We start from the raw sequence: 24066 nt of genomic DNA on the forward strand, positions 1-24066 counted from the left end.
GTTTTCTGAGGGATGAGGAAGTTTTTGTGGGAAGTTGTTCATAGCCAGTACTCACAGCCCATGAGGTTTGGGGGAAAATTTGCTTATTAGCTATCCCAGCCAAGTATTTGGGAAGAGATGGACACAGAAATCCTTGGCTGTTTGGCAGCTCCTGCCAACTGCTGAGCTTTACTTGGAATGAGGTGAGTGACTTCCACAGGTGCTGGATCTGTGATGTTTAGCCCCAAAAGAATGGGGAATATGTAGGTTAGGCATTTTTAAAGTGCTCCTCTCCAGCCATTCCTATTTGAGGCACCTTTGCACCTTCTCCTTCATCCTGGGGACAAAAAATGCTGCTGGAGCTATTTTGTGGGTGGGATAGATGGCCCCTGTGTGAAGGATTAGGAAAATGTCCAGGATGGACACCAGGCTCCCTCCCACCCGCAAAGCTCGTGTGGTTGCACCTGCTGTCACTGTGGGCTTTCCCAGTGGGAATCAGCCTCCAAGGAGCTCTGTGGGAAGGGCAGGACAGATCTGGGAAGGGACAGGCAGCAGTGAGGAGGGAGAGACCTCCCAGTGGCACAGGAAGGCTCTCCCAGGGAAATGGTTCCATGTGCTGAACCGGCTCCTCGTGGTGCCAGCACGGTTTGGGCTGGAGGCCTCCCTTTCTCCATCTCTATTCCCATCCCTGGCACACCTGGAGCAGGGCTGAGCCCCCTCCAGCTCTGAGCAGAGCCAGGGGGTTCTGGGACACATCCATTTCCTCAGCCATCCTCCCTGGAGCACAGGCTCACCCCGGGTTTTCCGTGCCTCCCACGTTCCTGTTCCCAGGCATCCATCACATGCTGCCGCAGGGACCAATGTGACAGTGACAGCTTTGGGTGTTTAATGCCCGTTTTACCAGCGTGCTCTGGCCCCTGAGTGCATCCATCACCGTGTCAGTACAGATGACCAGGACAATGCAGCAGCTCTCCCTGCCCTGCCTCGGCCCTGCACCTCGGGAAGGCTCCCAGCTCCAGGTTTTCCCCCCAGAATGGAGCCCCATATTCCACCCAGGGAGCCCCCTCTTCCAGCACAGCAGCTTTGCCCTGGCGGGGCTGAGCTGTGGCTTTGAGGTTAAAAAAGCAGGATTCGGGTCCTTCATTTCTCCTTGTCTTTCTTTTTGCCCTTCCTCTGGCTCGTCAGCTCACTGAGCTTCTGGTCCAGGCGCCGCTGGAGGTGGGCTCGCCTGGCGGGATCCAGGGATTTGTCCTTGGAGCCGCTCCCGGGGTACAGGATCCCCTCCCGGCTGATCCGCTGCCGAGCCTGCGCCTTGGCCTTCTCCCCACAGCCATGGACCTGCGGAGAGAACGGCCACGGGGCACGGATCATCCATGTGGGAGGCAGGGGCTGTCGCTCCTTGAGCCTGGAATTCCTTTTTGGCCTGCTCTGCATCCCCCTAAAATCACCTCCCATCATTTACAGCCATTATTATCATTACATCTTATTATATTATTGTGATGTTATATTAATTTACATACTTATATATGTTTATAATTTCAATTCATTATTTCATTATCATTGTTTACTATTCTATTTTCATTTTATTTTTATTTACCTTCATTTTATATTTTGATCCTATATTTTTATATATTTATTCTTATTGTTTAAAATTAGTAATTAATATTAATTATTTTGTGTTTTATTAAATCATTTTTATAGCTCCTCTCACACAGAATGAAATATAAAGATCCATGTGCTGGGCTCTGAATACCAGGTAAATCATCCTTTGGGATGGTTCAAGTGGCTCCTTCCACCTCATTTCCATGAACTGGGAAAGGAGTTTTGGGGAATGGGAGACATTTTTTAGCCATTAACCTGATGCTTCAATGAGCTAAGTCCAACACTGGCATTATCCCTCTCAGGTGAGATCCTAAAATCCAATCCCTTTTCTTGGCCCATCCCAAAGTCATTTATGTTTCCATGGAGTGAGGTCCCAGCCTGTTCCCTCAGAGCTGTGACAGCCCTTCCTGGGGCTGACATGGATTTGAATCCCTACAATTGTTGGAGCCTTGTTACAGTTCAGCAGGGAGAGGCCATTCTGCAGGGAATAAATCTCCATCCCCCTGGATGTGAGTGACCATAAATACAACTATTCCTTGCCATGGAAACAGATAGCTCTTGACAGAGGGAAAATCTTGCCAAGGATTTATAGGGCTGCTGAGCTCCCGGGGTTCCACAGGGTGAGGAACAAGGACACAGGGAATTCTGAATTGCTGGCCAGGCAGCACTGCACCGTGCCTGACCTGTCCCCAGGATGCAGAGATAATCTGCAAAGGGCTGGGGTCATCCTCAGAATGCAGAGGGAACGTGCAAAGAGCTGGGAATTGAGTCCAGGCTCCTTGAGCCTGAAACTTGTGCTTCCCCATTTCTGCTCTCTGCCTCACTTTATCCACAGGGCCCCAGAGTGTAAGTGCCAGAAAATGGTAAAGAAGGGCACAAAATGAGAGGAAAACAGAAAATCCCTCAGGAAGAGGTGAGCAGAGCCCAGGTGTCAGCACCTGCCAACCCTGTGCACCTGAGCTCAGCACAGGCTCTGACACGGAGGGCTCTGCTCAAACTCCCTGCCTGGGAAGCTCCACAGGGAAAATTCCCAGGCTGAGCCTGTCCTGCCCCTCCTTACCTCGGGGATGTGGTGGCTGAGGCAGAAGAGCCGCTGGCAGTGGTGGCAGAGCTGGCCCAGGGTGGTGACAGAGGCCTTGCAGCGGGGGAAGCCACAGGTCCTGTCAGCTTCCATGGCAGCGGAGATCAGAGCGTCGAAATCCTCTCCGGCCGCGCTCCCGACCGCTGGTTTTCCTGGGAAAGGTGAACACACACCTGGCTTGGGGCCTGGGAACAAACCCACCCTCCTGCAGCCACAGGGCAGCCTCTGCCTTTACATCCTTCAGTGTGGGCAGGTACTCCCCTCAGCTCCTCTCCCCACTTTTGGGATTCCTCAGGCTCTCTCCTGGGAAAGGGTCTCCAGTGTTTTTCCTCTCACTTACAGAATGTGCCTCCAGGTATCCAAACCCCTCTACCTGGATGCTGTAGCCTGTTCCCACCTTCCTGCAGCTTTCCAAGAGCCACATGCTCCCTACCCAAATCCCAAAGTCTGGAGCAAACCCACCAGGATTAAGACCCATTCAAGGACAAGCATTAATTGTGCTGGTTACAAAAAGCTTCACCCACCTTTGGCTTCATTCTTGTCCTTTTTCCTTCTGCCACTCTTGGGCTCCTGCACCTTCCTGACCGCCTCCTCCTGCCTGGCTTTCTCCCTCTGGACTCTCTCCAGGTGCAGGGATTTCAGGTCCACTTTTCCCGAGCCCTTGCTGCTTTCCCCCGGCTCCGCAGGGTCAGGGGTGTTCCCGTGGGGATGCTGGGGCTCGGGGAGGGGCTCGGGGAGGGGCTCAGGGAGGGGCTTGGAGGGCAGTGGGGGCTGCTTGGGGAGTCTCTTGCGGACGCTGATGTACCTGTCCCGGCCCTCCCCGGAGCTCAGGTGCTGCAGCCCGTACTCCTCTGCCAGCACATGCACCAGCATCCGCTCGTGGGAATTCAGGGATGTCGGGAAATCCAGCTGCGCCTCGCTGCTCGCCAGGAAGGCCACCAGCATGGCCCTGAACCTGTCCCCACCCTCCTTTGACCCAGAGCCATCCCTCCCAGCTGTGGCAGCACTCGGGGAGCTCCGTGCTCCTGGTTTCTGGCTCCCTGCTCCAGCTGCTACATCCTTGAGCTTCCCAGCCGGAGCCGGCCGCGCCTTGGGGCCCGGTGGTTTGGGGCCCTGCTGGGGCTGTGCCCTGCCCTCCCCGGGGTAGTTTTGGGGCACGAGGTCATCCAGGTACTCGAAGGCGGAGCGCACGAGGCCGTGCTGGGACAGGTGGTCCAGCAGGCGCCGCAGGAAGGGGCGGCTGCCCACGGTGTGGCTGTCACACACCACGGCCACCTGGCGCCGCGCCCGCGTCACCGCCACGTTGATCCGCCGCTCCTCGGCCAGGAAGCCCACCTCACCTGGGGAAACAGCAGGGAAGGGATGCCAGAGGGGACAGGGACCCTGACAGGCAGGGGGACAGGTAGGGGGACCCCACGTCCTCCAAGCAGGAGTTTGGTCCAAGGATTTATTGGCTGGAGGGTGAGAGTTGGCTTTTATGGGGCTCTGCTCACAGCTGTTCCTCTCCCTGCCTGTGCTGCACAGGCTCCACACTGAGCTCCTGGCTTTGGGAAGAGGATGGAAGGCTCAGGGAAAGGGGAAACATCTCCCTGCCTGGCCCATGACACAAGCTCAGCTTGGAGCTGGGAGCAAACACAAGATGGAGCAGTGTGGAAAAGGCTCACCTTGCAACAGAGGAGGGACTGCAGGTAAAGAGCTCCCCCCTGCCCCCAAATTCCCTGAGGTCTGTAGGAACAGCCATTTGGGAGCTCGGGGAGGTTTTGCTCTGCTCACAGACACACGAGAGCCGGCAGTGCTGGGATGACTCAGGCAGGATCAGGCAGTGAGAGTGGAGCGTGGGTGGCTGCGAGCTCCCAGCTCCAGGGAACAGTGAGGAGGCCAGGCAGGAAAAGATTAATGCCTCTGCCAGAGCAGTGCCCAGCCTGGCTCTGCCTCAGCAGCCTCATTTGTGCTGCCTTTGAAGGGCAGGCTGAGGGGGAGCCCCTCTCCCTGCTCTGCAGGTCGGAGAACAATTCCCAGTTTCTCTGATGAGGTTTAACCCAGTTGCAGGGGTAAATCCAACTCCTTTGAATCCTGGAATGGTTTGGGTTGGGAAGGACCTTAAGGCCCATCCAGTTCCACCCCCTGTCAGAGACACCTTCCATTATCCCAGACTCCAAGCCCTGTCCAACCTGGCCTTGGACATTTCCAGGGATGGGGCAGCCACAGCTTCTCTGGGCAAGCTGTGCCAGGGCCTCAGCACCCTCAGAGGGAAAAATTTCCTCTTAAATGAAGAAGGTTTCCTGCTGGATCAGGAATGGCTGCAGAGGGACAGGTCAAGGAGAAGCCTGTCCGTGTCCCCAAAAAAGCAATTCCTGCCCCACACCTGAGCTTTGGCCTCTCCCTGTGCAGGAGAAGGGGCTGTGGGACACTCACCCTCCCAGGGCCACCAGCTCCCACCAGCACAGAGGTGAGTCACTCCTGGATCAGGACTATTCTTAGTGCTGTCCCCACCTCCCCATTCTCCCTGCAAGGCTGCTTTTCCTCCTCTAGGCTTGGAAAAAGAGGCATCTCCTCCTTCTTTGCATATTTCCCCCTTTTTTTCCCCCTTCCAGCCCTCAGCATTTCACCTCCAGCAGCACAGGTAGGGCCACAGGACTGTGGGTTTGGAAAGGGAATTGATCCCAGCATGGAACAGAGGTGATCACAGAGTGATCCTGCTGAGCCAGCTCCATCAAACCTTTCAGTTCCCTGCACAGGAGCCTTGCCCCCAGGGCAGCAGCTTTTTTCCAGCTATTAACTTCCACTGCAGCTGCTGATAGCAAAGAACTTGATTTTCCGCTCTAGATTTTGCTCCCCAAAGCAGCATTTTCTGTGCATGGCTTGGGATGCCAGCTCCTGCTCACTTTCTGCAGGGAATTCACCCCAAATGGGATCAAAACCCAAGAAATTACCCCCCAACCCCAATAAATGTGGGGCTAATGGGATGTGATACTCTTAGGGTGGTGGTTTAAATAATTTCTGAGGCCTCAGGGGCCAGGGAGCCTTCCAAGTGAGCAGTCCTGGACCTGCTGTGGCACAGGAGCCTCCTCTGCAGCCCAGACAGCACATATATTCATTAATTAAACAAAAAAGCCTGAAAAGGGAGGGTTTGCCAGTAAATCCATCCAGAGCCAAGTGTTAGAGCACTGCAATTAGACCACAGCACTTGGCTACAGGACTTGCTCCTCATTCCCAGGGGAGCAGCGCTCCAGCAGCCAGGTCTTACCTTTCCTGTTGGATCTGACAAAGGACAGGATCACTGCCTCCTTCTCCCTTCCCTGGAAACCATCCACTGATTTAACTTCCAGCTCAGGGTGGCTGTGGCAGAGGTGCTGTCGGAGCATGTCCACCTGAGAAACAGGCCAAGGGTAGCTTTTAAAGGAAATACATGGGGGAAAAGGATTTAAATGGCAGGGTTTTGGGGGAAATCCCTCCTTCCCACACCCACAAGGATGAGCATCTCCTGAGGCTGTGAGTGGAACACCTCCACGGCCCCAAGCTGCTCAGAGGTGCAGGAGTTGGTCCCAAATGCTGGTTAGATTTGGCTCTGCAGCTCTCTGGGGTCTCATGGTGCTCTGTGTGCAGGGACAGGGGGGATGCCAGGACAGGGACAGCTCACCTGGAGGTTGTAGGGGGCCACCACAGCAATGTCCTTGGCCTTCACACCAGCGTCCACCAAGGCCTGGACGTGCATCCCCACCAGCTGGACCTCCCCTGGGACAGGAACAGAGTGTGACAGGGGACAGAGGCCAGAGAAATGTGCCCACCTCCCCCAGAACAGCAGGAAAGGCTGCCATGAAATGGTTATCCAAAATGGTGCCTGGTTCAGAGAGATGTAAGGGGAAAAATGAAATCCTGTATGAATTATTTCATGGTTCATTGGCCGGGCTTCTGCTTTGCAGCAAAACACAGCAATAAACATCAAGACTCTGCAGTGAGCTGTGCCAGAAGGCTGCCTCCCAAATTTGGGGAGATGTGCCTCTAATCCTCTGTTTCATATCTCTGAGTTCTCTCAGACCAGGCTTTTTAGCTCTCCACAAGAGCCTGTTGTGTTCAGCAGGGCTCTGGGAATGCTGCATGGAAAAATGAGGCACTCAAATGATGGTGGTGGTCAAAGAGAAGGTAAAAGATATTTAAACTGGTAAAAACTGCCCTTGTGTTTTCCAGCCCGACTTTGCACTCAAGCTCTGCAATGAAATCTTCTTTTTCAGGTGAAAAGCAGCAGAACCTGGTGTCCTAGGAAAATCCATGCAGAAGAACCAGACAGGATTTCATGGAAAGAAGCAGACTGGGAGGCAATTCTGAGCCTTATCCACTGTCTTCTCAAAACAGGCCTGTGCTCTGCCTGCTGCTATTTACCTTCCTTGCTGTAAAGCACCTGCCACAGGGATTCTCCACCCTGTCCCAGCCCTCAGCACGGAGAAACGTCCCTGCAAGGGGACACGGCAGCAGGAGAGGCCACCACAAGCTGGACACTGTCACCAGAGCTCCAACACAGCTCGGAGTCCCTGGAGGTTGAGGATTTATGGAGGGAAGATCTCTCAGCTAAGCAAGGCTCTCTGGGACCCCACCTTCCCCAGGGAGACATCTCTGGGACGTGGCCAAGCCTGTGGTGGGCTGAGCACCTCAGTCCATCCATTGTGGCCAGTGGTACCTGGATTCCCCTTGGACTGTTCATCCTCCACTTCCAGCTCAAACAGGCCACAGCCAGCGGTGTCGATGAGCAACAAGGGGATGCTGGTCTCCTCTGTGTCAGAGACACCTGGCAGGTCCCTGCACAAGGTATTTGGGAAAGGAAAGTTACCAAAGCTGCTGTTACAGCAATATCCACTCAAGCTGTGCCTGCCCCATCCCTGGAAGAGCCAGGCTGGATGGGATATGGAGCAGTCTGGCCTAATGGAAGCTGTCCCTGCACATGGCATGGCACTGGGTGGGCTTCCAACCTTCCAACCCAAACCATTGTGGGATTCCATGACTATCATAGCAAAGGAGGACACAGAGGGCAACTCTGCATCACTTCTGGTTACAGAGCAAAAAGGACAAACTCCCCCAGCAGTGTCTCCTCGATGAAACAACGGCTGAAACAAAAACGCTGTCCCAGCCTCAGGAGGAGCGGCAAACTGCGCGGGGAAGGGACAAACGGGGACGAAAAGGACACTTCAGCTCCTGCAGCAGCAGCGGAGAGCAGGAACCCACCTGAGCAGGTGCTGTGCCACGGAGGGGTGCGCGCTGAGCCGGCCGCCGTAGAGCTCCGAGGACGCCCACTCCATGATGAGCCGGTGCATGCGGTACTGCACGGTCAGCATCCGCACCGCCCGCTCCCCGTAGTGCCCCGCCAGCCGCTCCATCAGGCTCAGGGACAGCCCCTCGGCCGCCGCCCTGCACGGAGAGGCACCTCAGAGTGGGAGTGTCCATCCCCAGGGACGGCCCAGGGCTCAGCCAGCCCCTCCCGGCACACGCGGGGCGGAGGGTGGCAGTGGGAATGCCCTGGGAGCAGCCGCGCTCCAGCCCCGCTCAGCACCTTCGTGCGGCTCCCCTGGGGTGGCACTGTCACCCCTGTTCCACCCGGGTGCCAACAGCGCTGTCCATCAGACCCTCCTCAGGGACAGACTCTTGGACACGGATCCTGCCCCTGTAATTCAAGCAAAGCCAACAGCATGGACTCTGGAGTCACCACCCTGGTGTTCCTTGGAACACCCTGGAGGTGTTCAAGGAACCCTGGAGGTGTTCAAGGAACAACTGGATGTGGAACTCAGTGCTCTGGCCTGGTTGACAAGGTGGGGATTGATCACAGCATGGACTCGGTGCTCTTAGAGGTCATTCTCAACCTCAGTGATTCCATGATTCCATGCTCCATCAGTGTAAGGCTACAGTGGTGTTACTGCAAGCTCAGCCACAGCATCAGCATCACCCACTGCAATAGGATCAGAGCTTCACCCCAAATTCTGGAATGCCTGGTGCCCACACAGCCAACCCTTACTGCTTTCATCAAGACCCCTGCTGCTCCAGCATTTCCATCCTTCCCTGGCTGCTCACCCTGGACTGAGGCCTGGATGCACTGCACTCATTGCTTTTTCACCCACTAAACCCCCATCACATCCAGCAGCGCTCCTTGTTCATATATGTGGCAGAAATTAATCAAATTCCTACAGAATTCAGCCTTTCATGAGCCTGTTTGCTTCCTCCTGGCCTCACAGAAGGTTTGCTGGGAGGCACCATCCAAGGAAGAAGGATGGAAGTCGTTGCCCTTGGATTTTGTGAGCCTACAGAGATTTTTCATACTGAAGCTGACACTGAGCGTGCTGGTGGCTGCCAGACACAAGGAAGCAGCATGAAGATGATGGAATGATGACAGGGAACAGCTCAGGAAAACGCTCTCCATCAAGCTCTGGGGCACAGCATGCATCCAGTCCCTGCCGGGGGAATTCCAGCACTACACAGCCCCACAGCAGGCAGATTGTTGTGGCACCAGCCAGCCCTGCCACGCTCACCACAGGCACTTGGGAAATGTGACAAGAGACTGCCAAGTCATTAAACCTGCAGAAGGGACAATTAAGGACAACTCTTTCCAAGAAGCCAGGCCTCAATAGCTCTCCTCCTCGCTGAATCATAGGATGCAGCACACAGGCAAAAAAAGGGGAAAAACCTCTGGATGCACAGGGCTGCAGGATGTGGGAGGCAGCAGTTTGCCAGAGGGGGCTGGGGTGGATGGGATGAGGGGACACAGCAAGGTGTGGGGTTGAGGGATGCACTCCAGACATAAGGAATTAACTTGATTCTCCCAGCTCTGCTCTGCCCACAGAGCCTGGATGTCCTGGACAGAAAGGAAATTGAGCAGGGAGAGCTGTTGGCACTCAGGTGCAAGCACATGCCTGAAACAGCCATTAAAGCTCAGAGCAAGCCTCAGGAATGCTGCTGTTCCCTACCCTTCCAGCAGCATTCCCACCACAGGGATCTGCAGGAGGTTACATGCTGAATTAATAATGAGAAATTAATCTGCTCGGGAATATTTCACCTGTTAATAACTTTCTGTTATTTTACCACTCAATTAATTCCTATGGTGGTTGATTTCTCTGCCAACAAAATCCTGAGTGCCCTGAGCAGATGTTTTTTACCTATTGATTGCTTCAGAGAAATAAAATTGGGATAAGAGGTTGGACAGACAGAACCATGCACTGGATGCTTGGGAATATCTACTTGAAAGTACCTAAAGTACAGCTGGGAAAGGCAGAATTCCCAAACCCAGCCCACAGCAAGCAGGATTTGTTGCTAACATGGTTTCACCTTGTTTTGCCTGCAGGAAATGCTGTGCTTGGCCAGTCTGCCCTGTACGTGCCCAGAATGATCAGTACTAGGAGAAAACCAGGAATTGTTTCCCATGGAAGGCTGGGGCTGTGTCTTCAGCCATGGCATATTTTTTCTTATTCATCCCTGAGACAGGGGATGCTGGTGTGACTGATCCCTGCAGTGCACACTGGATTTGGCTGGAAGAGCCTGGAAAAGGAGGTCACTGTGTCTTCACAGCTCAGGAACCCACATTAATGGAGTTAATTAATGGATGTGCAGCAGGACATTCCAGCTGTGGAGACTCCAGAGAAACCCAAGCCTGGCACTTCAGTGACCAAGTGAAAGGAAGCCCATTCAGACCTGCCATGGGAATCAGCACATGGATTTGGGATGGTGCAGACATCCAGACTGCCCATGGACAAACAAGATGGCAAAATATCCCAGTGTTTGTTGAGAGCAAGGGGTTTGAGAAGCATCTGCCAGCATCTGAGGGGAGTAAAACCAAATTAATACATCAGAACCCTGATGTGGACACGAATTCATGGGGAAAAGGATGGAATGAGGGCTCCAACAAGGCAAAGAAATGTTCCTGACAGACTGCAGGGAGATGCCCTGGCATGGAGATGCCCACAGGGACAAGGACAAATAGGAGGACCTCCAAGGTGGAAGGTGCTGCCTGTGAGCCTGGGCTGGAGCTGCTGAGGGGGAATTGGAGGGGGCTGGAATTTGCCAGCATGGACTGAAAGGTGTGTGTGGGGATGTCCTCTGATCCTGGGAAAGCTCCAGGGGTGTCAGCAAGCAGGGAAGAGGAGCAGCCTTCAGGCCCACTGTCAAACATTCCCTAGGCCTCACGGGGTCACTGCTGGTAGGAACAGGAAAATGCTGATTCCATGGAGGAACAAGCAGGAAACAGCAAGGAGGATAGAGCCCCACAGCATTCCTGCTGCTGGACAGAGGCTTCCTGCCTGAGCAGGGCTGCCTTCCTCTGCTGTAGTAACAGCCGAGCCTCCTGCCAGCCTGGATTCATCCCAGATAACTTCAGACCCTTCCCCGTGGCCCCAAAAATAGGAGCCCACCCACTCCAGGCCCGCTGTCATCAATGGAGAAGGGGAAGGTGGGCGGAAGGGTTGGAGTCCTCCGCATGAATCATCCCTGGAAATAGCTCCTTGCTTCCCCTGAACCACAGAGGAGCTGGCAGGTGATTTGGGGCCTTTGTGGGAGCTCTGGAAATACCCACGGAAGGAGGTGGAAGGGATCTGCCACTGTGCTGCTTCCTGGGTCTGCAGGGAATGTGGAAAGCCCAAAACAGGGCTCTCCAGCATCACATTTATTTCCATCACAGTTGTTCAGGATGGAAAAGAGCTTTAAGATCAAGGAGTCTGATGTTCCCCCAGCATGCCAAGGCCACCAGTCAAAGCTGATGGAGAGGAAAGCACAACTCCTCAAGCAGGAGCAGGAGGAGATCCAGGAGGAGCTTTTTGCCTCCAGCTCCAGCCAAGGCTCCTGGCAGCAGCCACCGTGACAGAGCAGAAAAAAAAAGCAGCTGCTATAATGTTTCTGGAGTGAAGAAAAACTGCTTTTGTCTCAAAAGAGGGAGCCAAAAGTGACACCAGCTGAGTGTCAGCCCTGTTCCAGAGTAACAGAGCTGGGATTTTTACTGTGTTTTGCCCTTAATCTGACAGTCTGGGGAAAAGCCAGGCTGAGGCTGCTGAGGTGGATCCAGCTGGATGGGCACTATGGAGCATTATGGAGCTATCATAAAGTGTCTCTGGGGAAAAAGAGGAACTTTATGCACCACTCACAGAAAATAATAACAACTCTGAAATTAGAAGGACCAAATGGCCAATTTTTTCTTGCTACCAACAAGATACCACTCCAAAAAGTGCCTTGCTTGGAAAATCCAGGCATGGAGAGCCAGCCTGCAAATTCCCAGGGAATAAAGAGCAGGACACCAAGAGTGCAAGGCTCTGAAGAGGCTTTTGGAGCTCACCAGGCTGGACACTTCCAGGCAGTTCAGCATGTGTTTATCACCTGCCAAGATCTGCAGAACAGCAAGCTTTTGGGCATCTGAGAGAGGTAAAATGAGAGGATGCTGCAGCCCCAAAATGCTGTTCTCACTATCTCCTGGCCATGTGCTGGGAGCTGCTGCCTGCCTTGGATCTTTCATTTCCTGTGTTCAAAATCCAAGTGAGGTGGCAGATATGTGTCTTGTTCATTATTTTCTGGAAGCTGGAGAGGATGTTTATGAAGTCAGGGCTATTTCTCTGCTTCTGTGGTTCAGTAATTCCAGATCTTGAGCTGCCTAAACCAGATGAACATGAGCACATTTATATTTTAAATTACTCAAAGATTCCTCAGTACTCTTTGCAGCATCCCCCTGGAAGCACAGGCAATTTGCACTATCCACAGATCTTTTCCACAAACTAACTGTTCTTATTATCCTTGTTGTAGGGACTGGGAGGTTTTATAATCCCTGAGGTGTGTGATAATGCAGCATCTCACTGGGCCAATTCACATATTAGTACATTAAATAAATAAACGTGGAAACCACAGAAGCAGAATTAAAGGAAAGACTTGGATTAGCCTGAGGATGAGCCCAAATGCATTCCACAGAGCCTGCAGGCAGCACAGATCTCCACCATGAAATGTCTCCAATCACCAGGATTCTGAAGCTGCACAAAGAACGGGAGGATCCAGGATTTTTACCTGTGGGAGATGATGGTGGGGGGCAGCTGCTTGTGATCCCCAGCCAGGATGCACTTGGGAGCCTTCAGCAGAGGGATCCAGCAGCTGGCTTCCAGAGCCTGGGCACACTCATCAATCACCACCAGGTCAAAGTGGGTTTCAGGCAGCAGCTTCAGGGGGCCGTCTGAGGAAGCACCTGGTGGAAGGAGAAGGTTCCCAAGTGAGCAGGGGAGCAAGGAAGAGTGAGGAACCTGCTCTGGAAACAAACCTCACAAGCTGTAACAGTGATTGAGGCAAGTGAAATAATGTTTCCTTGCAGAGATGTAGGAATTCAGCCCTGCCAAACACGTAGCCGTTGATATGTGTAAGTCAGGATTGTTTTTGCCAGCTCCTCTTTGTCCTTTTTTCCCCTGGCATCTGGGCCCAGAAGCTTCCAAGCATCTTTGGGAACAGCAGTGAAGCCCAGATGCCATCTGGGAGCTTCATCTGGAGCAGAGCAAGGAACACCCACCTTCCTGCTGCCCCCCAGTGCCAAAAAAATTCCTCATGCCCAGCACTGAGAGGGTGAGGGACTGGGGATTCACCTGTCTGCTAACTGAGGGACACCCTGAGAGGGGGAATGGGCTGACTCTGCTCCTCCTCATGGCACTGGGAAGAGGGAAAGGAAACTGGAACCAGACAGCCACATCAAGGACTTATTTTTAACAGCAGAAATCCATTTGTAACATTTGTCTCCTTACAGACATCCTGCTCTAACCCAGACCTACTGGTACTGATCCATACATTGATCAGAAATATGAATTCCAGGGGCATCCAAATCTCCCTGCAGTTCACAAAGGAGAAAGATGCAAAAGGAGGAGGGCAGGGTGAAGAAGCCAGTCTCCCAGACCAGGAGATTTTTATTTGCAGAAATGTTTTTATCCAAAGCTCCTGTGCTATTGCAGCTCTGAGAGCAGGGATTTGGCTTTGCCACTGTAAATCCTGCTGCCTCTGCAGCTCTGCATCACTTCAGACATTCCAGTTTGCCACCAAAGACACTGTTTTCCTTCCAAATCTGTTTTCCAGCCTGTATGAACTTGCTCTGGTGAGTTGTACAGTCATAACTCAACTTTTGCCATTTGCACAGACCCCCAGCTGGCTGGGAAGCTCCAGTTCCAGGGAGAATCACAGCTGATCAACAAAAACACCAGTTTTACTGGGAGAAGGAAATCTCCCTCTTTCTTTCAGGCAAGTAAAAAGAAATGAGAGGCCAACTCCCAGGGACTAAGACATGGAAGGATTTATCTGTCCACTAACCTTCATTCCAGTCACTTGCTGTTTTATGACCTAAAATTATTGATGTTTCCTTTCAAGAAATCACCCTTGAGCAACCAGATCTGAAGATTTTGAGTATGAAAAACCTGAGCCAGTAACCTTCCAAACCTTCCCATCTGCAGCTGCCTGATGGACACCTGGACCTGCTCCCTAAAATCCTGTGTCACATCATTTGGGTGAGTGCAGAAGCAGCCACATGCAGCCTGGGAGCAGGCTCTGGAAACACGTGCTGGGTTTCATCAGTCCTGGCAAGGGTCCAAGCAGGGAAGCTATCCCATGTGATTTATGCAATGGGGAGCAGATTGCACACCTCCAGCAGCACTTGTTTACTCACTGCACTCCCAGCTCCTACTCACAGCTAACAGGGGCCCTTCCAGATCCATCTTCTGTGCTCAACAACATCCTGTGGCACAGTGGAAGCTGGGAGAATCCCACTGAGGAGGGGTTTGGGAGGCTTTGCTGAGCTCCCAGGAGCTGGGAGCAAGTGTGCCAGCCACCCCAGGATAGCTGCCTTGCAGAGCACGTGGTTTAGCTGGCAAAGGGAGGGGAAACACCAGCAGGAGGATGTCACACCTGTGTTGGTGGCAAGGACAACGCTGGCCTGGCTGAGGGCTGCAGCCATGGCAGCCTCTTCTCTCTCCTTCAGCTCCTTCCTCAGGGTCTTGATCTCACCCAGAAAATGGCTGCGCTCTCCCTTGTCTTGGGCCTTTTTGGTTTTGGCCTAGAAAAGAGAAAAATTTGGATAGAGCCAACTGCTGCTACTCAGTTCTGGACGTGTCTATGACCAGCCAAAGCATCTGGGCATGGAGCAGGGAGGAATGTTTGGGGAGAGGGGTCTTGTTCCTCTGCTGGGGGAGGGACTGGGATTGCCTAGCTTGTTCTGAGGAAGCAGAGCCCTTCTGGAAGCAGGAGGGCTCCCCAAGCCCCAGCAGCAGCTCTGCCACCTCAAACTGGCCTCTCTGAGCTGCTGGAAAGGATCCAGAGCAGCATCCAGACAGGCTCAGGGTTTTTTTTAGCAGGTATTAAATGTATCTACCACCCCAACCCACCAGCACTGGGCACCAGCACTGCCAGAGCAGCAGCCACGGGACCACAGCTCAGCTACAGCTCACTGAGCAATCCCAGATGGAAATTGGGGTTATTTCCCTGGAGGTAAGGCTGATGACTTGGGAAGGATGCAAAGGCTGCAGACAGAAGCTCTTAAAGGCAGCCAAAAGAGTAAGACAGGCTGGTTCCTACAGTCATGCCATGGATGGATGGATGCATTTTCCAGGGTCTAACATGGATCAGTTCAGCCCCCTGCTTTGGCTGAATTCCTGGGTATTTAAAACTGTGAATCCTCCCTGTGTCTGTCAGGTGTCATCAAAATGGGTTCAGGAATTCCAGGTGTGGGATGACAGGCCCTAAGGATGAGGTCAGTGTGGACATCACCCATTCCTAATTAGGCATTAGGAATATCAACTCTAATCATCCCCAGCTGCCTCACATGAGCTCTCTCATCCCCTCATTGGGCTGGGAGTCTGTTTAAGGCTGCTCATGGTGTGAGCCTGGTTTTTTTCCTGGATTCCCTGCCTCATTCTCCTGCACTGCTCCCTGATCTGCTCAGCATCCCTCGAGCTGGACTGGCCCTGGATCTGTGCTGCATTTCCTTCTCAGGTACTGTGGGGCTGAAACCTTGCTGGGGCGAGGAGTATTCAGAAGCTGAAGTCCTGAGAATCTCAAACCAGGCAAGGGAAGGAGGCACAAAGGGGTAGGAAATGCCTCAAGGTTTTCATTTCTGTTACTGCTCCTTCTGTGGGCTGGGGAGAAGGGGAGGAGAGAGAAGAGTCAAAACATGGAGCAATTGTTCCAGGGAAAAGTAGGGAATGTGGCAGTGGAGAAACAGAGGCAGGAGGAAGAAAAGATGGGTCAGGACCTTGGAGATGAGCTCTCTGCAGCCAAGGGCAGCTTCTGTGACACACTCCTCCCAAGGAGATGAAAGTGAAAATTAATCACCAGTCAGAAAGATGGAAAATAAATTAAGAAGGAAAAAAAAAAGGCTTTTGGACAGTGCTGCCACCAGAAAAGGGAAAGAAAATAACCTAATTAGCATCAAATCCTCACCCCAAGTACCAGAGCTATGTTGTAAGGGAATGTTAGAAAAATTAGGGTGAGAAGGAAGAAATTAAGGATGCATTTTAAAATGTGCTCTGCTTTCTACTTGAGGTGGCTGAGAGTGGGAGGCAGTATCAGGACAGGCAGACAGCTTGTTAGGAAGTGAATTAATGATGGGAATGTTTCCCTTCTAAAGAGGAGGGCACGGATCAGGGCAGACAGGTGATGTGAGGGGCAGTAGCTCCCCACACAGCAGCAGGGACTGGAATTTTCCTATTTCCATGAGGGATTCGGGCAGGAGGAGTTCTGCCCTCCAGCACACAAAGATAAGAGAATCCCAAAATGGTTTGGGTTAGAAGGGATCATCTCCTAAGGGCAGGGACACCTTCCACTATCCCAGGCTGCTCCAAACCCTGTTCCACCTGGCCTTGGACACTCCCAGGGATGGGGCAGCCACAGCTTCTCTGGGACATCCATTCCAGGGCCTGCCCACCCTCACAGGGAGGGGTGATCTCTGCCCTTCTCCTGGGATCACTCCGGGCTGCACGTACCCAGGCGTGGTCGATGTCCCTCCTGATGTCAGCCACCACCTGGGCGTTGTCCCCGCGGGCCAGCACGGCGTCCAGGGAGTGCTGCTGGATGGGCTGGAGCAGGCGGGCGGGGTGGCCCAGCCGCAGCAGCCGCGCCCTGCCGCCCGCCAGCCGCTCCACCAGGTTATCCACGGCCACGTTGGACGGGGCACAGCACAGCACCTGCCGGGGACAGACACCTTGGCACCTCTGAGGACACCCAGCGGCTGCTGCAGGGGGTGGCCGAGCAGAGAGAGGGAGAGCTGAGTGCTTCTGTCGGGAATAAAGCGCCGGCATCGCCACAGGTAATTCCCTCCTGGCTTTGCAGCACTTCTGTAGGGGCCCCAGTGAACCCCAAACCTGAGCTCTGCCAGCACCTCCCTGGAGCTGGTGGGGAAAAGTCCCTGGTCCCTGCAAGCCAAGCCAGGCTCTGGATTAGTACAGATTCAACAGGAGCTGCTCTAGCTGCCACAAAGCCCAGGAGTGTGCAAAATAATCATAGAAACCTGGAATGGTTTCCCCACCCAGTACCCCCCTGCCATGGGCCCTGACACCTTCCACTATCCCAGGTTGCTCCAAGCCCCATCCAACCTGGCCTGGGACACTTCCAGGGATGGGGCAGCCACAGCTTCTCTGAGCAGCCTGTGCCAGGACCCCACCACCCTCACAGAGAAGGATTTCTTCCCAGTATCCAACCAAAATTTCCCTTCTTCCCATCTGAAGCCATTTCCCCTTGTGGTACCACCCCAGTTCCTGATGAAGAATCGCTGTAAAGCTTCCCTGTAGCCCCCTCCCGTGACTGGAAGGCTGCTCTGAGGTCTCCACACAAGGAGAGGAGGTCACTGGTGGCCACCTGAGGCGGTCCCTGTCACCAGAGCCCTGGCAGTGAGCCTCACCTTCAGGCCCTGCTGCACAGCCTGCAGGATGATCTCCACCAGGGTCGTGGTTTTCCCAGTGCCCGGAGGCCCGTGGATGATGGCCAGCTCCCTCTGAGCCAGGGAGAAGGACACAGCTTCCTTCTGGGACTCATCCAGGGAGGAATTGAAGAACTCCAGAGGCTCTGGGGAGACAGCAGGAGAGTCACTGGGACCTCAGCCCCAGCTGGGAAGAGGCTGAGAGCACAAATCCAGAAGTACGTGGTGCTCTCTGCAGCTGGCCCAAACCCATTTGATAATGAGGAGAACCTTGGCAGGAAAGCACTGAGGGAGCTGGAAGACCCCAGAAGGTAAAAATAAGCTTTTTATGCTTCCAAAACAAAGAGGCTCCCTCCCCATCCTGCACCCATGCTTCCCCATCCCCTCCCCAACCCTGATACTTGGCCTTTGAACAGTCAGTGCTGGAATTCCCAGAATTTAAGAGGCATTTAGCTGCTCCAGCATCAAACAGGTAGGTTTTCCTGGCTCTGGAGGGAGCTCTGGGATTGTTTTGCAGGAGAGAACCAGCACCTTTAGTGAAATTTTCAGTGAAAATTGGGGAGGAAGTAGCAGATCTGGCAAACAAATCCCTGCCAGTGAGCAAACCCAGTGCAGCAACAGTGAAAAATCAGAAAAACCTAGAGGCTGTGAGCAGAACAGAGCAGCCCTGTGTTGGTCAGCCAAGACTGGGGATGAAGGCAGGAAAAGGTACAAAGAGCAATTTAAATGATAAAACTAAAATTCATTTCTGCTTTAATAAGGGAGAAAAAAGAGAAAAGAATATGCAAATCACATTAGAAGAGAATTGGTTTCACTGCAGAGACTGAATTCTCAAAAGCTGCTTTTTAACCTCCCAGATTGATCTTATTTAGGCCCAAATTTATTCTCATCCCCCCCTCTAATCCTAATGCTAATCTCCTTGTTCATTATGGGAGTTAATTACAGCAGGGATGATGACTCATTACACCGAGGTTTCCCGAAAATAACGTTCCCACAAAATCTTATATAAGACCCATCTCTGGGCATCCTTCCCTGCTGGGCATCATGTGCTTCATCCTTCCCTTTGCATCAAGGGCTGGATTAAAAACATGGGGATTTCTTCTGGTTTTAGGCAGGTGAGCCTGTGTGTGGCACTGGCTTTTGAAGCAGCACCACCAAAGGAGGTGAAACAAAAGACACTCATTGAGGAGGTGATGATGAAGAGAGAAATGGGGCTGAAGGTGCTTTTTGCTGCCACTCTGCCTCTTGGCTCATATGTAAATTTTGGGTGAGTGTGTTAATGACTAAGACAAAACCAGAAGCATCCCATGGGCTGGGGGAAAAAAGCAGGAATAGCTTCAAACCTGAGAGGCTTTTCCCACAGTGAGGAACAGCTGGGATGTGGGAGTCATTGATGCTTCCTTGCTCAAGGATGAGCAGAGGAGCTTCTCCAGGCCTGTGCCCACCCTCATCCCTGCCAACCACAGGCTGCCAGGAGCTGCTGTGTGGGAAGGCTGGCACTGTGCCTCTCCTGGGCTGGCCACACTGGTGGGGAGGAGGGAAAAGCCTCTTAAGGGATGCTGTGACTCCTCCAAACTTCTCCCTGCAGCAGCTGGGCTCCAGGTATCCTCACCTGAAGAAATCCCTGCAATGGTGGCCAGCTAATTGTGCCCTGATGCACAACTCCATTTATTAGAGTTGAAAACCAAATTTCCTTGGCCATCCAGGTTGGTGCCACAACATTCCCAGGGACTGAGATGCTATTTTGCACAGTTCCAGCAGCTCTGCTGAGGCAGTGGGTTGGGGGGAATGACATCCAGGCCCAGGAAAGGAGTCTTTGCACCAAAAATGGATGGGAACAGCCCTTCCTGGGAGGAAGAGCCTAGGTTTTCCACATCTGGAAGCCCTTTCCAAGGTATATTTCTGACCAAGAGCAATTCAGACCCCCACCCCCAGCAGCTCCTCCCTGCTGGACAAAATCCAGCTGGGTACTTCAGCCTGGATCAGAACTTCCCCTGTTCTCCAGAGGAAATATCTGGCAGATGAATTGTCTGGACTGCTTCGTTTTCCCCAAGAATCTGAGGCCTCTCCATGGCCCCATGGTGATGACAAGAGGTGTCACAGGGCAGAGGGATGAGGAGCATTTCAGGTTCTTTTTGCAAGTGACTTGTGCCAAAAAGCCAAGAAAGTCTTGCTGGAAATCCCTGGTGCTTCCCCAGGGCTCTGCTGCCAGGTTGGCTTTTTCTGGGGACGTTCCTGCCTTTTCACCAGGACTACTTCTTTCCCTTTACAAATCTTTTGACAGCCATGGGAAGAGCTGGACACAAGCCAGGCCTCTGAAGCAGGAATGAAATGCTCAAAAATGAGCATTCCTGACTTTCTCCAGCCCAGGAGCACAGGAGAGAGCTGGCAGCTATCAGTGACCTGCACAGGTACAGCAGAACCTGCTTTCCAAAGGGAAAAGGGACATGTCCCTCTTGGATGGCCAGGAGGAGCACAGCAAGCCAGAGCAATGCTGGCCTCTGCTGGCAAGAAAAGCCTCTCCACTCCCCCCATTCCCAAAATGTAGGGGTGAAGGGATCCCACATGGATGCTGGGAGCAGGGGAAGATGGTTTGAAGGAGATTTCAGGCGTGGAAGCTCCAGCAGGGCCACGGGTGCAGATCAAAATGGAAGGGAGACAAGGAGGGCATTTTTGATGAGTGAGCACCTGGATTCTGCTTCCCAGGGAGTCTGATAAGGGCAATATTCCTGCTCAGTTCAGAGTCTGCCCTTTCTGGAAAAGTTGTTCTCCCCCTTGGAGCCTTCCTGGAGGCAGCAAGGTGAGGTGTGGAATTGCTTTGTGCCAGTCCCAATCTTTGCTGCAGATCCCAGCTACCCACTGGAGATCCCTTCCTCACTATTCCTTAGGTTATTCTTCCCACAGCAAATCCCTTGTTTTTGTCTTATGCCAAGGGTATTTATTGTTGCATATTTAAGTGTTTTGAAAGGATCTGGGCTCTGATGTGTTGTGTTGGGCTGCTGATGTCTGGTAATTAATTACTGAAATGCACAGCGGTGTCAGAACCCACCTACAAGATGCCCTGATTGAAAAATTAGGATTCTCATCTTGTCCCCCACAAAAAAAAAATAAAAAAAAAACCAAAAAAACCAAACAAAAATCAGCTTCAGGCTTCTGCTGCTGCACATTGCACCTGCTGGAGTGGATTCTGCCCTGTCTCCCAGCTGTGGCTCCCTGGTTCCTGAGGGAAGCGAGCTCGTCTCACGGTGTTGACACAGATGTGTGTCTAGACAGCCAATTTCAGGAGCTGTCCAGGGCTTATTGACTCAGCCTGCTGCTGATGGGTTTGTTTGAAACCAGGTAACGGATGGGATGAGACAGATCCCCAAAGAAACCAGGCTAATGGGTGCTTGGTCATGGAAGTAGAGGCTGTGACACAGAAAAGCTGCCTGAAGTTGGTCTGGCAGAGCCCTTCAGCACAGGGCAGGCTTATTCCAAGTTATTATCCCTTAATTCCTGGCTGGTACAACATCTCTCTAGGTGGGGAAAAAGCAGCTCTGAAGGGAGGAGGTAACTGCAAGGCCTTTGAGTTCATATTGCACCTCTGTCTGTCTAACGTGCCTCCATCAATACTCCCAGTGCTGAGCAGATGGAAAATTAATCTCTGCCCAGCCTGGCACAGCTGAGTGATGTGGTGAAAAGGAGCTTTCCTTCATTAGAGGCAGTTCTGCTCCCTCAGGGGTAAAAGCACTGTTGAGGAAAGTTGATTGATTAAAATTTAATTCTTTTATTTAGTATTAAAACCTTGAGTGCACCAAGGTCCCCGGGCAGCCAAAGGGCTAAAAGGTTTGACTCAGACTGGGATCAGTGCTTAGAGAAATGGGGACAGGACTCATCAGCACCCATTTTTTGTCCCTGGCACATCCTGTCAGAAGTCAAGCCTGGCTGGAGGGGATGGGGGAGAGGCAAACCACGATGGGCAGCCAAATCCAGGACTCCAAGGAAGACAAAGAGTACAGGGAGCTGTGGAGGGGAGGAAAAGGGGCAGAACCCTGGCAGGGATGGATGGCATGAGGGGGGAGAGCAGCCCTGAGCTCTGTACATGGCTTAGACACAGCCCACAGCCCACCCTCAGCCCTCACTCCCTGATTTCTGCACCCTTCCCTTCTGCCAAGGGATAACATCCATTAGCAGGTGTTGATATCTGACACAGCTGCTGATCAGAGGCTTTGCTCTCCCCAAAAGGTGAAGCTGTGTAATTTAATCTTTGTTTCTCCCAAAGAAGCACAGCAGAGTAGATACTACTTATATCCACGATTTTGTCCAGGTTCTCTCCATGAGGAAAGTGTGCCCAGTATAGACCAGTATGAACACAATGCTACCAGCTGCAGCACGCCTGATGACTCGCATTGAACACTGGGGTCTTTTCTGGAGCATGTGTGGGTAAAAACAGGGATCAGAGCTATCTGTGCTCTCGTGGGCAATTCCTAAGGATGCCCACCAAGCCTGATAAAGAAAGGGTCCTTACTTGTTTCAGGGAACGCCCTGGGAGCAGAGGCAAAGAAGAGGACATCGATCAGGTCGGAGGCTGGGCCACCCCGGTACTGCTTGAGAGCAGTCAGAGCTCTGCCAAAGAAGGGAAGATCCAGGTTACAGGCACAGCAGGAATTCTCTGGAGACTCCCAAGTGCCCAGAGACAAGCTGTGAGTAAGGACTGAACTCTTCCACAGCTGAACAATGCTACCCCACAAGACTAAGCCCACACAATTCCTGCATCTCCCAACCCTTGCACACACATCCCTGTGCAGATCAGGCTTCCACTGCCCATTGTCCCTGTTTGGTACAGCCAGATGTGCTTTTTTGGGATGTTTATCCAGCAAGGAGCTGTTCACTCCTCCTGCCAGGATGGAAAAGGCCCCACACAAAACCCAGAGTGTTCCAGAGGCAATGCAACGGGACCAAAACACAGCCTGGAGGAGGAAATGGAAGAGCAGGACCAGCCAGCAGGTGGGTAAACTGAGGCTGTTGTGAGGCTCTAGAATGACAAATCCAAACTGGGAAGGGACTGGGAAGAGCTTTTCCAGGCTCAGCTTGTCACTCCTCATCCCGCTGGGCAGAGTGAGCCGGGCTGAGCCCTCACCTTTTGAGCCTGTTGTAGGTGACATCGTTGGCCAGCTTGAGCAGGCGGAAGGAGCGCTCGTGGTCCACGGCCAGCTCCCCATCCCGGGGCTCCTCCAGGGCCACTGTCACTGCCTTGGGGGTGACACGTGTCACCACGCCCGTGCACAGCGGGTCCCCCTGTCCCGCCGACTCGTAGAGCCCCACGATGTCCCCTGCAGAGGATGGCAGGGAGGGAGTGAGGTGGGGCAAATGTGTCACTGTGCAGGGAAGCTGCGGCTGCCCCATCCCTGGAAGCGTCCCAGGCCAGGCTGGATGGGGCTTGGAGCACCCTGGGCTAGGGGAAGGTATCCCTGCACATGGCTGAGGGTGGGACTGGATGGACTTTGAGGTCCTTTCCAACCCAAACCATTCTGGGCTGTGCGATCTCTTTCTTTGGAGAGACAGGAGTGTCACTGACCGGGCCCAAAGCTGTTGGAGGGCAGCTCGGTGTCCGAGTCCCGCTTCCTGGGCTGGAATGTCACGAGGAGACGCCCGTAGAGGCCGGTTCTCTGGCTGCTGACCTGGAGCTTGAGCAAGCAGACACCTCTGCGCTGCAATTCCTTCAGGGAGACGCTCTCCTGCCATGCCCTGGGAACCACACACGGGTGGGAACACCACGGGGTGAGACTGAGCGTCACAGCTCCAGGGGACACAGCGGAGTGCCCTTATCCTGGCTGCTGGCACCTCCATCCCCCTGGCTGGGTAAGGACGAGCAAGGCCACCTGAGAGGGCACCTTGGTCCTGTGGGGGCGAGCCCAGCAGGATTCCCCATGGATCAGAGCCCTGTGGGGTGGGCTGGTTAGAGCAGGGACGCTCCGGCAGCGTTCCCACCGGTGCCAGGAGGGTTTCCTAGAGGAGACGGGGAGGATCTCTCAGGGGTTCCATAGGTGACAGGGGGTCCCAGGGGAGGATCTCTCAGGGGTTCCATAGGTGACAGGGGGTCCCAGGGGAGGATCTCTCAGGGGTTCCATAGGTGACAGGGGGTCCCAGGGGAGGATCTCTCAGGGGTTCCATAGGTGACAGGGGGTCCCAGGGGAGGATCTCTCAGGGGTTACATAGGTGACAGGGGATGCCAGCTGAGAGTCCCTCAGTGTTCCCCAGGGGTCACAGCGGGTCCCAGCTGAGGGTCCCTCAGTGTTCCCCAGGGGTGCCAGCGGGTCCCAGAGGAGGGTCCCTCAGTGCTCCCCAGGGGTCACAGCGCTCCCGTGCCCCTCAGCCGCACGTGTCCCCGGCCGTGGCCGCCCCGTAACCCGCCGGTGCCGGTGTGGCGCACCTGCTCTGGGCCAGCTCGGCCTCCCGCTCGTCCCGCAGCAGCCCCAGGTGCCGCTCCGCCGCCTCGGCCGCCATGGCCCCGCGCTGGCCCCGCCCCCCGGCGGGGCTG

General features: G+C 53.6%; 1 protein-coding gene and 1 long non-coding RNA gene across 3 annotated transcripts; one reads left to right on the forward strand and one right to left on the reverse strand.

The window, feature by feature from the left end:
• Positions 1 to 50: 50 nt before the first annotated feature.
• On the reverse strand, positions 51 to 24062 carry IGHMBP2 (immunoglobulin mu DNA binding protein 2). The gene is made up of 15 exons (XM_064425739.1): positions 23959 to 24062; positions 23104 to 23273; positions 22666 to 22858; positions 22054 to 22151; positions 17529 to 17692; positions 16615 to 16815; positions 14543 to 14690; positions 12677 to 12851; positions 7880 to 8062; positions 7338 to 7456; positions 6303 to 6397; positions 5910 to 6033; positions 3187 to 4002; positions 2642 to 2814; positions 51 to 1317 (listed from the first exon to the last, which is right to left on the reverse strand). The coding sequence occupies exons 1-15, from the start codon at positions 24030 to 24032 to the stop codon at positions 1120 to 1122; spliced, it is 2931 nt and encodes a 976-aa protein (XP_064281809.1). The 5' UTR covers positions 24033 to 24062; the 3' UTR covers positions 51 to 1119.
• On the forward strand, positions 14700 to 22659 carry LOC135303676 (uncharacterized). Of its 2 annotated transcripts, none has more exons than XR_010365116.1 (4): positions 14700 to 15625; positions 18658 to 18813; positions 19831 to 19957; positions 22063 to 22659. It is a non-coding gene; the product is annotated as an uncharacterized LOC135303676 (long non-coding RNA). The 2 variants fall into 2 exon arrangements; XR_010365115.1 differs by lacking the exon at positions 14700 to 15625 and adding an exon at positions 17580 to 17857.
• Positions 24063 to 24066: the final 4 nt, after the last annotated feature.

This window comes from Passer domesticus, chromosome 6 (genome assembly GCF_036417665.1).
Source record: "Passer domesticus isolate bPasDom1 chromosome 6, bPasDom1.hap1, whole genome shotgun sequence".
NCBI lineage: Eukaryota > Metazoa > Chordata > Aves > Passeriformes > Passeridae > Passer > Passer domesticus.

Coding starts and splice junctions, on each gene's coding strand:
- IGHMBP2 (XM_064425739.1), bottom strand. CDS start 24,032: ATGGCGGCCGAGGCGGCGGAGCGGCACCTGGGGCTGCTGCGGGACGAG. Junction 22,152..22,665: donor ACCTACAACAGGCTCAAAAG/GTGAGGGCTCAG, acceptor CTTCTTTGGCAG/AGCTCTGACTGCTCTCAAGC. Junction 7,457..7,879: donor GTGGCACAGCACCTGCTCAG/GTGGGTTCCTGC, acceptor TACCTTGTGCAG/GGACCTGCCAGGTGTCTCTG.